We start from the raw sequence: 13,249 nt of genomic DNA, 5'->3' as shown, positions 1-13,249 counted from the left end.
CCTGCGTCCTCCAACCTGCATGTCGAAGCACCCTTAGGCAAGATACAGAACCCAGAGTTTCCCCGATGCATCCATCAGAGAGTGTGTGTGTCTGTATGTGTTTGTCTTGATGCTTCCTCTCAGAGGTCGATTTGAGTCTAACGAATAAACTTTAACAGTCGTATAAAGGTGCTCTACTTCACCATGGTAACACTGCAGGTGTGAGGCTATGTGCTGTCTCACAGAGCGTGGATCGTGGCCTGCGTGAGGGGACAGTTTGCACATTAACACCATGAAAACGAGCTGCTGGCTCATTGTTAGTCAGTGCTGCTGGTTTCAGTTCTGCAGCTGTGCTGTTTATAATGTGTCAGCTGACACTGAGGGACACGCTCAGCAGCAACTTCCTGTTCTGTCTCACCTGGATTACTGAGCATGTGGCGGGAAAATTCCTGTTGGTGTGCAACACTCAGAGATGGCAGCGTTTCAAAGCTAGCACTGCTCAGCAGTTTCAGTCTTCATGGTTATTATTTGTGGATGAGTACACGGTGAGACCTATCCCACTATCCCAGCTGCCAAACAGCAACGGGCGGGAACGCCCCACGGAGGTCGCCCATCTGCACCCTGCAGAAAAAGTTCATGACACATCGGGTTGACCCAGACTGCAGCTACTGCGGTTGGTCTGCAGCATCGCTTCCTAAGGAGCATTTCACCCACTGTTTGAGTTTATCTGTGAATAACAATCAGCACAGAGAACCACAATTACAGCTTCAACGTGAGGAGTCACTAATACCAAAGCAACTTCAGGCAACTGTTGTTGTGATTTGGTGCTAATAAGTAATCCTGAAGTGACTTGAACAGAGAGACTGACGAAGCTGTCGGGAACGTGCAAACTGGAAAACCATGAGGGACAAATATGTTTGACCTGAGAAACCAGAGAGCAAGGACCCAGGAGCAGAGGAAGTCCTATCATTTTATTTTCCATCATCTGATATCGCTTCTAAATCAGCGAGAGAAGACCACACTAACACAGAATGCTAAGCATGAGCAGAAATACCAACAGTGATGCAAAGATTCCCCACAGAAGCCTGAATCCACCTTTGTATAACGTTGGGATGCTAGCATTAATTAGCATATGTCTGTGTGATGCTCCCTGTGGATCAAGCAGCTTGCACACCTAGCATGCTAGCATAAGTTGATAACTCCACCCTCACTTCGGGCTAGAGGTCTGCGCGGGAATGTTTTTTTAGTCCCGCTCCCGCCCGCTCCCGCAAGGTTTTGTACCGCACCCGACCGCTCCCGCTGTATATTCAGTCTTTGTTCACCCGCTGCCCGCTTAGAATAATTTTCTACCCGACCCGACCGTTCCCGCTAAATTTAGATCTGGTTTCCAAAATCTCACATTTAAATGGGGTACCACCAAAAAATAGAGATAACAGATAAAACTGCAGGTTGTGCAATGATTGTATTTATTTTTCTTAAACAAGATGCATTTATCTGTCAACATGCAACATTTATCTTTTAACATGGAAAACGTGTTGCAAAAATAAAATAAATAAAAACGAATACAGCATTGTGGCCTACTGCAAAAAGCACTGATCCATGCGCTCAGTGCGTGTAACAGGCGTGAGCACTGGCTGTACCAGTGCTCAATTAGAATGAGGAAATCACAGATATGCTGTTCCGAAAAAATGTTGGGAACGCTATATTTTCAGACCGCCCGCTCCCGTTCAAATTACACCAGAGTTACCGACCGCTACCGCATTTTATTTGGAAATTTATTCCCGCGCCGCAAGAAATCTGGTCGGGTCCCGCGGCTCCCGCGGGACAGCCGCGGGAATGCAGACCTCTACTTCGGGCTCCAAGATCCAGCTCGGTGACGGAGGCGAGGCTTCAAAGGACGGAGCTCACCGGCAACAGTAGCCTGTGGCCATCTTTTATATACAGTGTGTGCTGCGGCTCCACTAAATGCATAAGGTCACAGAGTTTAGGATTCACATTAATTAATAATGGTGCTTTTGTGTGCTGGAACATGTCTATGAGCAGCTGCAGCAGATGCTGAGGCTGGTCCCGGGTCAGCTGCAGGCTGCAGTCTGATGTTTGGGAATGACTGATGTTATTTTCTCACAGCCAAAATGGCGTGACTGACTGCAAGGGCGCGAGCGTGGGCCAAGACATGTGGGCGGGAAAATGCTGCTGCGCCTCTACTCGGGTCTTTCCGGCCTCCTCCGGAGCGGCTGAACACGCGCGACTCACAGAGCAGCAGCAACCGCAGCAGCAGCGCCGAAGAGCCGCTGGAGGAGCTCCGCGACCCGCCGCCGATTTTAACCCAGATTTCCGTCGGGAACTCGGGAAGGCGGTGGGCTGGGGGCTCGGGCACAGAAGAATGAGAGAGCCCTCTCACCGCAGGGCGCGCAAACATGAACGGGGCCGTGTATATGTCGTTCTTCCAGGGCCAGCTGGAGTCCGTGCTCGAGCAGGTCGTTCAGCTCGCTGTCCAGGAAATAAGCAAGACGGTGGGCTCCAGCCTGAACGGCCTCCTGCTGGAGACGGCCGTGAAGGAGCAGGAAAACCGCCGGCTCGGGCTCCAGCTCCAGGCGCGGGAGAAACGGGGCCGAGCCTCCGCTTCAGACGACGGAGGAGGAGGAGGCTCCCCGGTGGCTGGTAAGAACAAAGCCGGGGAGAGGGCGGATAGCGGGCGGGCGAAACCCGAGCAGCAGCCCGGGGGACAGGGCACGGGGCCTGGCGTGCCCACCGACACACGCCGTCTGGAGCAGAGAGGACGAGTCGTGGGTAGGCACCCGTTACACAACACACACACACACACACACGTTTCACTTCCTATTAATCCCGTTTTCCAAAAGCAAACAAACAAATATGCCTGCTGGCCAGCAGGAGGCGCTGTGAGGCAGCCCTCGTGCTCCACACTGTTTCACTTTAGTTCTGACAAATTCAACGTAATTATGACGTCATCCATAACTGAACAATCAGCTTCCAAACAATAACGCCGTCCGACACAGTGTTCGGCCTCAGGTGGACGACAAACGACGTGTCGGACGCCACCTCGGCGTCCTTCCAGGTCGACTTACGGTGACCTCGCCCGGACGTCAGCCTTTAACAAGAAACCGTAAAGCACCGTGTGGTGGGACGCCTGAGCGCCCGCTGAGCCCTGATCCAGGAGCCTGCAGTGTTCGGTGGACACGAGTTACTTGATGATTTGTGAACGATTCCACGTGTTTTAGTGGTTTTTTCGTGACATTCGGAAGCTCGCTGGATTTGACATGTATTTCACGGGCTCGAACTGGTTTCCATGGAAACACTGCGACCAGTCTGAGAGCAGCTGGCTGTGGCGTTTGGAGGCGATGCTACGTGTTAGCACGTGCAGGTGTGATGTCATCTTTTCGATGAAAAAAGGTGACGCCTGCAGGTGATTGGACGAGAACTCTCGTGTGCTGGGGGAGCATTTCCATTGGTTCTAATGTGTCTGTGACACAGGTGAAGCTGGACGCAGTGACCCTGCAGAGAAATGTGGACTTCGCGTGTAATCGTCCGTCTGAGCGTCACGTCAGAGACGGTAACGCTGCAGCTTCACGAGGAGAAGTCGAGGAACTCGAGTGTGAACGTGGCAGGCCTGAAAATAAAAAGCGAGGTGTGCAGCCGAGGATTGTAAAACAAGCCACGCCCTCCCGCAGGAAAGGAGTTGTGCTGGTGAGGAGGAGGGGGGCATGCAGAAGACCGCAGGAGAAAGGGAGGAGGACATGCTGACTATCAACCTGACGCAGTGACTTGAGTGATGCCTCAGTGACGTTTCATGGATGTCGGGTCAGATTCATCAGCCAGAGCACGACCGCTCCGGGCCACGGGTGTCCGCAAGTGTGGCGTTCCTCATTTGTGGAGGTGGGAGGAGCCTGCCGGAGAATCATGTGGAAAGAAAAGACTTCACAGCACGAAGCTGATTCGGCCGGTGGCACGATTTCAGTACTCTTCCACACAGGTGATGACCGCACAGGTGCCCGTCCTGTCGGGTCATGATCACCCTGCAGGAAGCGGCTCGGCTGGAGTCAGAAGGAGGTCATTACAGACTGGCGTCTCACGCCTACGTGCTCGTTTCAGGCTGAATGTGTCGGCACATTGTCTGTTGGCGCTCTGACAGAGTCCAGCTGCGTTGGTTCACTCTGAGGTTAAACTCGTAACTGTCACGCTGCTCTGAAATCCTCCTCGGTCAGTGTTTCTCTGTGGATGATTCACCATGACGCTGAAGTCGGACCCGAGTGGACTCGTGGATGCAGAAACTGAACCCACCCCCGCACGGTATGTTCGCCTTACTCGCCATTACAGTCAGGTCCCTGCGGCAGGATCCTCCTGAACGCTCGCTCAGACAGACCCAAAGAGCTCTGAGCTCTGCTCATGCCGTCTTTGCAGGTTTTAAACTGTGAGCACTTTGATTCAATAACATGATTTTTTCCAGATGTTTACATAATGATCTCACTGCACAGCAGGTTGGAAAAATGTCTGACGAGCAAACGTCCGCCCGCTGTTCAGCAGCTGCTGTGTTTAAGGATGAGAAACATTTAATTTATCACACGAGCGGGAAAGACGTCAGGAGTGTGAGGGACTCCACTTTATCCTGAAATTCCCACAAAGACTCAAGGAAAAAACAGGAAATGATTTGAATCGGAGTAACCCCACGATGAGCGCCCGCTGTGCTGAGGTCTTCACGCCACACACACACTCTGTCTCTCACTGCACTGCAGCAGCGTCCACATGCAGGGACATGTGAGCAGGAGATAAAAGACGCTCTCTCGCATGCATGCACACATCTGTCGACTGCAGCACACAAACACGCTGCTGAGCCCCACCCACGCCGAGATTACTAGGTCACCGTCATGCATCACCAGAGTTCAGGATATCAGCGATGGCGGCGTCAGAAAGCATCAGTTCACTTCCTAACGTCCTCATACACACCCCACAGGTCAAAGGTCAAACTGCTGTGTGTGGATAGAAAGGATGACGATGCTGAAGGGAAAAGCTTTGACGGTCAGACGATGCTTGACAGCTGGTGAACCCGGTGAAAGCCTGAGTTTCACAGAGTGTCACTGAAGTATCCCCAAATCGTAGCGTGCTGAAAATCCTCTGATCCGCGACGGCTGCTCGGCTGCTAGCAGCTTTAATGAAAGTCGGTGTCACTGTGACAGAACCATCAGCCAACCAATCAATCGATCAATCAAAGTTTCAGAAAATAGTTGTTTTAGTTGTGTGAAGCTCTGCCCTGCTGGGCGCTGTTCAGCTGGCCCTGCAACCTGTTTCATCATGAACTGTGATTTCACAGCCAGTCTCTCCAATAATTAGCCCCGCCCCCATCTCTGTTCCACAGACCAGCTGAAGTCCGTCATGGAGCACGTCCTGGACTTCGCCGTGCGTGAGCTGACGAAGATCGTGGAGGCGTCATTCGACGACCTGCTTCTGGAGATCACCAAGATGGAGCGAGAGCAGCAGCTGCTGGAGAAGAGGCTGGGAAAGGGCGCTGAACGAGGAGGCGGGGACAAAGGGAAAGGCGGCGGTAGGGGGAGGAGGGGCTCAGAGAACGACTCTGTGTCCCCGAGCGGCTCAGAAGACGCCCGTGAGGAGGTCGCTGTGGTCACTGCGTCCAAAGAGACGCCGCAGACACACGGTGAGTGATCAGCTGGAAGGAACGGAGTGTCGTACTCTGACCGGCTGGTTGGTTGTGATTGGCTGTCAGTGAGCCTGACTGGGTGTGGCTGGTGTCCTGTTTTGTGTTTCCACAGGTGAGTCAGATCAGGTGTGTGGAGTGACTGTTATTTTAGCTGAAGCTAACCTTCCTCCTCCCCCTCTTTACCCCCCCCAGTCCCGGAGCGTCCCCCCGTCCTGTCTGTCTCTCAGGACTGGGTTCCCATCCTGGACAAAGTCTTCGGTCAGAAGTGGTGCAGCGACGTCTGGAACGTCAAAGAGGTTGGCGGGGGTGGAGGAGGAGGAAGTGGGCGGGGGTTAGGAGAGAGTGTGACTCATATTGTCCCCGCCCCCACCCCGGCAGTGACCCTGGAGCCCTCCCCCTCCTCCCCACAGCAGGACCCCCGCTGGACTCCTTTGGAGGACATGGAGGTGTTTTCTCCCGATGAAGATGAAGCTGCGGGCAGTCTGATAAGCGCTGCCGCCGCTGTCAGACCTCCACCCGGACCTCCACCCGGACCCCCCCTCAGCCCCACATGTGAGGCACCTGCAGTTTATCCTCAGTGCTTCAGGAAACAATGTAACATTAACAGGTTTATGTGTGATTAAATAAGAAGGAAATACTCAGTAGTAACATTTTAACATCTGAGAGCGTGACAGTGAAGTTTACGCTTCCTAAAGCAGCGTGAATGGAAACAACTGGATCCTATAAAAAGAGCAACATTAATGATCAGTTATATGTACTAATATGTATTTTTCCAGTATGTATATGTTTTCATACATATATGTATGAGTATTGCATGGCTGCGTTTTAGTTTTGGGTGCGACCTGTCCAGGTGTGCCCTGCCTCTCACCCTGTCACAGCCGTGATAGGCTCCACCCCCCCATGACCCTGATAAGGAGAAGTGGGCGAAACAGGATGCATGATTTTTAGTTTCATGAATAAAAAGTCAGAAAACTTAGTGTTTGTAAAAATATCTGATGATGTTTTTATTGACACTGAGAGGAATCTGAAACCGTGACCTTTGACCTCGCTCCCTCCTTCAGGTCAACGGTCCTCAGCCTCCATGCTTCATCGCCTCCTCACGCTCCCCTCCCAGCTGCTTGATGACGATGAGGAAGCCACCGCCAAGGAGACGCTCGGCTGTCTGGCGTTTGACGGCTCCATCAGGCCGCAAGACGCCGTCGAGCCGCCTGCTCAGACTGGCAGAGAGGAGGAGGAGGAGGAGGGAGAGGAGGAAGACGAGGAGGATAAAGGGATGAAGGTGAGGAGCGCACAAGAGGGCAGGAAGCAGACAAAGGTTGATTTTTAATTTGTTTAGATGGCGAGCTGACATCTCTTCCTGTCTTTCAGCGGAAGCGGCGGCGGGTTTGGTCTGAGTGCGAGGAGTGCGGCCGCAGGTTCAGTCGGATAGCCCTCCTGAAGGCTCACCGCCAGACTCACAGCGCTGGAAACGCCGCCACATCATCGCCTTCATCGCCGCCCGCCGGAGCTGCCTCGCCACTCCGCTGCTCCGACTGCGGCAAAAGGTTCTCCTCGGCAACACGTCTCCACAGCCACATCCGGACTCAGCATCACAGCGACCAATCCTGATCTGGGACCAGACGGTACGCAGGCGAGAGCAGCGGGACGTTTTATTCTGTTACACAGACAGTTTGGAAGGCCACAGGAAGTAACTGCAAAACTGACCTCTAATCAGAGCGGCCTGCTCTCATTGGTACCCCCGGAGCAGGATCCCGGGTTCTGAACGATCCGGCTCAGCGACAGGAAACGTTAGAGCGAAAACGTTCTGCCAAAGTTTTTTTTTTTCTAACTTTGATGTTTGTTTCTTCAAATATTTAAAATTCCTGAAAGTTTTCAGGTCTCTAACTTTTTTATTTCTCAACCAGAAAAACTTTAGACAAAACAGAACACAGTCGCGGGCTGCGTCTGAAGTTCGTTTCGATTATTTTCAGATTATTTTTTTAATTCAGTAATTTTTCTGAAATTTGAGCTCAAAACAGAAAGAAATCTAAAATTGTCACGTTTACTAACGTTTGGTCTGGAACAAACTGCTGAAACTGTTTGATTTCAGTTTGACAGGAAGACGAGCGAGGAAAAATCTGACATTTATTTGAAGTTTATTAGAACAATTTCAAAATTAAAGCCTCAAATTCAGGAGGAAGATCGGTGTAAAGTCTGCATGTCTTTGGGTTTATACGGAGGCCAATTCGCACATTTGAGAACCTGGAAACGTTTTTTGGAGGTGACTCGACAGCGTGAATCTGAACCAGTGCAGAAACTTTTGAGGCGGAGGAGGTCAAAGGTCAGGGGTAACTGAGGGAAAACACGCACACATCCTCCTCCTGTAAATTGTAGGCTTGTTTTGGCTTCTTTGCTCGCTGCCTGCTGGTTTGTGTCTGTGCGGCGTGCACACGTTTTCTACTCGTTTGGTTTTGAAGTGCCCTTTTTTAGGTTTCTCTTTGGATTATCGTCGAGTCCATGTCTGTGGTTTTATCAGCGTTCCTCGATCAACTCCGAGGACGAAAACACACAGGGAAGGAACAACTTCCTGTCCATCGGAGGGGTCTTCAGTTCCAATGCGAAGCTCAGCGGTGAGCTCCTTCCTCCTTCCATCTCACCAACACAAAATATGTCACACTTGCAGAATTTCTTTGTTTTCTCATATTTTGTTGTTCAGACATAATTGAACTCCATGAAGCTACGAGTCGCCTCAGCATTAGCATTTTACCCACAGCTCAGACTGGTTAAACCAGCTGAGCTCACAGCAGTCATATTATGGGGTGAGGTGAAGCTAGCAGCTACAGCCGCCTGTGTCACCAACCACCTATCTGAGGCCACGCCCCTAATAATGCAACCTTTAAACAGGTGAGTTGTGAAAACATTCTGCCCCGTACAGGTTCTACAAAGGAGGAAATGATCCACAGAGACCAACGTGTTTATTTTAACATGGGAGTCTAGGGGGGCTGACTCACTGCTGCCTCTGCTGGGCGTCAGAGGAACTGCAGTCAGTTTTTATCATGAAGGCTGGATTATGAGATTGAAACTTTGACTTATGGTAAATGGCCTGTATTTATATAGCGCTTTTACTAGTCCCTAAGGACCCCAAAGCGCTTTATATATCCTGTCATCCACACATTCACACACTGGTGATGGCAGCTACATTGTAGCCACAGCCACCCTGGGGCGCACTGACAGAGGCGAGGCTGCCGGACACTGGCGCCACCGGGCCCTCTGACCACCACCAGTAGGCAACGGGTGAAGCGTCTTGCCCAAGGACACAACGATCGAGACTGTCCAAGCCGGGGCTCGAACCGGCAACCTTCCGATTACAAGGCGAACTCCCAACTCTTGAGCCACGATCGCCCCCCCTTATTCTTCATTAATTCAGGATTTTGTAGGCTGTGAAACATTTTGATTTTATAAAGGCAAAATCTTCACTTTTCTTGCACAACTGGGCTTCCGTAGGTCATCAGCTGGAACTGATTCTAAGAATTGACCTTTGGTAAGTCTGCTGTGTCCTCTACGGAAGCCCATTCCTACCAAAAAACATAACATTGGGTTTCACTTTGAGTGGCAATTTTTTTTCCCCCTGAATTAAATTTTTTTGCTTTAACATTTGCATTCTTACATTTTTCATTATGAATTTCAAATTTTTCACTCTGCCAAATAGTTAAATGCAACGTAAACATCTGTTTTAAGTCTTTTAGTGTTCGCCAAGTCAAACTCTGAATAAGAAAATCTAAAGATTTATTCTGCGTGTCGTTTTCATGTTTTGCTGGAGGAAGAGGATGGAGGGAGGAAGGATCAGGTGACAGGAAGTTATTCATCCTGAGAGTTAGTTTTTATCTCTGAGAAACGTCAGCACGAACAATCACAGAATCCGTTGTTTCACGCTGTGTAAATGTGTGAACCTTTTTTTTCAACTCTGAAGCAATACGACGGCGAGCTCTGCAGAGCTCCGTGGTTCAATTTGAACAAGGACCAGAAATGCACAAAATGAAACCGTCTGCGAGCTGGGGCCGTCTGACCGTTGGAGGATCCAGAACTCTGGTCACCTCAGGCGAAAATCAGACTTTTTTTTTTTTTTTTTTTTACTGTCCTGTCTCTGCTTCACCGACCGCTTCGTCTCGTTTTCGTACCTCATTTTTCAAGTGTTTCTTTGACTTCCTGTTTCCATGAGACCTCATTACCTCAGCTGAAGCGCAGCGGCGAAATCTCACCTGATCAACGAGCAGATTTTAGTTTTTTCCCCAGGCCTGGTCTGACATAAAAACCACTCGACATGAGATGTTTCTTTGTTTTTTAGGACTTTATTCTTTGAAGGTTTGATTCATACGGAATCCAAAATCTGACAAAAAATGTTTGGTTTTTTTGGTTTTTTGATATCAAGTTGAGTAAATAACTGTTTACATTAGTGAAGAATTTAAACGTGTATGTAAACACAGTAAAAATGAAATTCTTTTTATTGTCAAACAGAAGTTTAATTTTCTGTCAGGACTGTGGCTGCTCCGTGTGTACAAAATCAGGTGAAAAGAAAAGCTCGCTTTTGTGGTTTTTACGCACCGGCGGCAGAAGGATCGGACGTTCCGTTAAAGTTCAGAAAATCCTAATCCTGAGCTCAATTTGGCCGATCTCTCTTTAAGGCTTCCTCCTTGTGCGCCTCCTGCAGCCGTCCCTCGCTCTCTCCTGTTCTTCAGCTGACGGATTAACCAGTTTGCCCTATCCCAGCATCCTTCTCTGCAGCAGCCTTTCCATCAACTGTGTTGGCCAATAGGAACGTGGCAGAGCGCCCTCTGGTGGACAGACTCCAACATTGGCACTCCTGACGTGGCTGTGCGGCGTTTCTTTGGTCTCTACTTTAGTTTTCATGTATCAGGGGTGGTTAAAGCTGTAGACAGATGAGGAATGCCAAACACCGGGCGGCGGATAAATCAGGACGTAAAAGCTTTTTTCAGCTGCTCCGTGAATCCTCGGGTCTCCGTGGCCTTCCTGACAGAAGCCCAGAGCTCTCCTTTTACTTCAGATGTGTGAAGCGCTAAATTTGCACTGTTATTATTTTATTTAATATGATTTTAGGGTTCTGGACCTCTAAACTGTGCATATATGAACAAAGCTACAAAACTGCTTTGTTCAAATTTCTACATTTCAGTAAAAACTGAGAACTTGTTGGACTTTTGAAAACCTCGTGTGGCTGCTTGTGCTGACAGAATTAACCGAACCCAGAACCTAAAGTCCAGACTGTATTCTTCCCATCGGTCGGGCCGGATCGCTCCATTCGTCAGATTTTACTTCCTGAGAGTTGAAGCCTGAAGCAGCTTCACTCGGCATAATGGGACAGAACTCTGGGAAAACTGGGCGGAGGTGCCAGAGGAGATGACCTGAATGAGAGATGGTAAATGGTAAATGGCCTGTATTTGTATAGCGCTTTTCTAGTCCCTAAGGACCCCAAAGCGCTTTACACAACCTGTCATCCACCCATTCACACACACATTCACACACTGATCACAGGTTTATGATGACGTCAGGCCTTTTTTTCTATATGTCACACAGCTGCCATCACAGGCCATAAATAGACTGTATGTAAAAGATGTGCATAAACAGTGGTCAGCGCATTTATGAAGAGTTGAGCTGACGGATTTTACCGTCTCAGCTTTCAGAAAGCAGACGTGATGCAAGACGATGGATTTCTGCACCGACTTCCGTACTTCCTGTCCCTCCGTGACTGATGGGACCAAAATCTCCAAAATAAACTTCCTGTTTTCTTCAGTCAGACCTGAACCATAAACACATCAGAACAGGGTTTGCTGAGCTCAGATCAGCTGAGCAGGATGCTCATTTTCCCATTCGGACCAGAGGAGCCGCCTCCTGCTGGACACTAGAGAACAGCCTTATGTCCATCTTTTATGTACAGTGTGTAGGAGCAAGCTTCGTCTGTTTGACCTTAATGCTGCCCTGAAGAGTCGGACCACTGATCGTTGGAGATATCATGTGACCTGTTTAACCAATGACAACTCCTCCTGTCCTTGTTTACACAGAGGAATGCATCTGCCTAGAAACAAACATGATATTAGAAATAACTTTGAAGAGGAGTGGCGTAACACTTTGTGTTTAAAAACCTGGATATCAACATAAATGCGTGATAATACTGTCATCATTTGTTTATGTGCTGTTTGAGGCCCATGTTGGAGCTCCATTAAATCTGATCTAATCTCAACGCAAAATGCAAACTCTTTCCAGATGGTGAAAATTGAGTGAAACCCTGATCTCTTAAGTTATAATTAATGAGTAACATTTCCCTGCTGGTGGTCTTTATTCATTTGTTATGTTTGCAGCTGACCAGATGCATTTCTCTTCCAGAAGAGGTCCGTGGCTGTAACGCATCGTCGTATCATTTCTAGTACTGAAACATTCATGCAATCTCATTGCAGAGCTCTTTTTTTTTCTTTTCTTTTTTGTTAGCAGTGAAAAGTGGTTGTGTGGTACTCGTACTTCAGTCCTTTGTAGTTAAAACTTTGGGTGTGAGCAAAAAACTAATAAAGATCCTTAAAAGTTGGCGAGGAGTTCCTCAGGGAACAGACGTGTGAATGAGGGGCGAACGGGTTTGTTTTCTTTTGTTTTTTTCATGTTAATATTTCCAGTTGGAGGTTTTCCTGTAAGTCAGGCTCTTTGTGAAGACATGGGGGAACTTCATTCGGGGGTGGGTTTGTTTTAAACTTTAAATATGGATTTCTACTTCCTGTTTAACCTTGATGAACGCTGTATGTCAAAGAACAGTTCATCTCATTTTTTGGATGTGATGCAATACTTTTTATAAAATGTTCCCTGTTTTTTTTATTTTATTGGTTTTTTTTTTTAATGGACATCAGCCAAATGGTAGATTGAATGCTTCAGGATTTATTTTTGTTTTTTTAAAGGTCAGACTTGATGTGACCTTTGACCTTGTGTGACCAGTGTCAGTTCTGAGTGAGTTATCAGACTCTGATGTGTTGGTTGTTTACTTTGTGCCTGGTTTTATCAGTGCTGCATGGGCTGAATGTCATTAAACACCAACTTACAACGGTCTGCCATGATGATGATGATGATGAAGGCTACGGTGGCTGTTTTAAAAAAAAAAAAAAAAAAATGTATTGCCTGTTTTAGTCGAGCAGAATGGGTACTTTGTAGTGTTAACATTCAAAGGAAACAAATAAATGTTCATAACTACCGGCTGGAACGCTGACTGTTCTTTAACCTCCTAAGACCCGAACTCTTCCACGGCAGCATTTTTGATTTCTCTTTGATATTTGGGCATATTGGGGGCTGATGAATGTAAAAGCAAAGAATTACCAGATTTTTTTTTTCCTTATTTTTGTTTTTAAGAAAAATAAGAGCCACATATGAGGGTATTCGTTTAAAATTTTGATAGAACAGTAGCAGCATAATGTCCTCGTAAGTGGATATCAGGCCCTTGTAGAGCAAAATTGAGTATTTTGGTCTAAATAACCCCATATGTCCACATATGTGGACGCAGGTCCTAGGAGGTTAATGTTATTTCACAAATGTTCAGCAACTTGACCTGGTTGCTTCAACATTTAAACAAAA

General features: G+C 48.3%; 1 protein-coding gene across 2 annotated transcripts; it reads left to right on the top strand.

Annotated features, from left to right (window-relative positions):
- The first annotated feature begins 1,206 nt into the window (after positions 1–1,206).
- LOC113020136 (uncharacterized) lies at positions 1,207–12,871 on the top strand. Of its 2 annotated transcripts, none has more exons than XM_026163852.2 (5): positions 1,207–2,640; positions 5,351–5,647; positions 5,843–6,202; positions 6,712–6,929; positions 7,019–12,871. In XM_026163852.2, exons 1-5 carry the CDS (start codon positions 2,397–2,399, stop codon positions 7,256–7,258), a joined length of 1,359 nt encoding a protein of 452 aa, XP_026019637.1. In that variant the 5' UTR covers positions 1,207–2,396; the 3' UTR covers positions 7,259–12,871. The 2 variants fall into 2 exon arrangements, with proteins under 2 accessions (XP_026019637.1, XP_026019636.1); XM_026163851.2 differs by having other exon boundaries at positions 1,208–2,769.
- Positions 12,872–13,249: the final 378 nt, after the last annotated feature.

The sequence above is a fragment of the Astatotilapia calliptera genome, chromosome 4 (genome assembly GCF_964374335.1).
Source record: "Astatotilapia calliptera chromosome 4, fAstCal68.1, whole genome shotgun sequence".
Taxonomy (NCBI): domain Eukaryota; kingdom Metazoa; phylum Chordata; class Actinopteri; order Cichliformes; family Cichlidae; genus Astatotilapia; species Astatotilapia calliptera.
Note: the sequence above shows the minus strand (reverse complement) of the source record. Positions and strands in the feature narration are given on the sequence as shown.

What these genes read in the sequence shown, in the direction of transcription:
- LOC113020136 (XM_026163851.2), top strand. Translation starts at nt 2,397, where the DNA reads ATGAACGGGGCCGTGTATATGTCGTTCTTCCAGGGCCAGCTGGAGTCC. An exon ending in GCAGAGAGGACGAGTCGTGG is followed by an intron (nt 2,770 to 5,350) that starts GTAGGCACCCGT and finishes TCTGTTCCACAG; the next exon opens with ACCAGCTGAAGTCCGTCATG. An exon ending in ACCCCCCCTCAGCCCCACAT is followed by an intron (nt 6,203 to 6,711) that starts GTGAGGCACCTG and finishes TCCCTCCTTCAG; the next exon opens with GTCAACGGTCCTCAGCCTCC.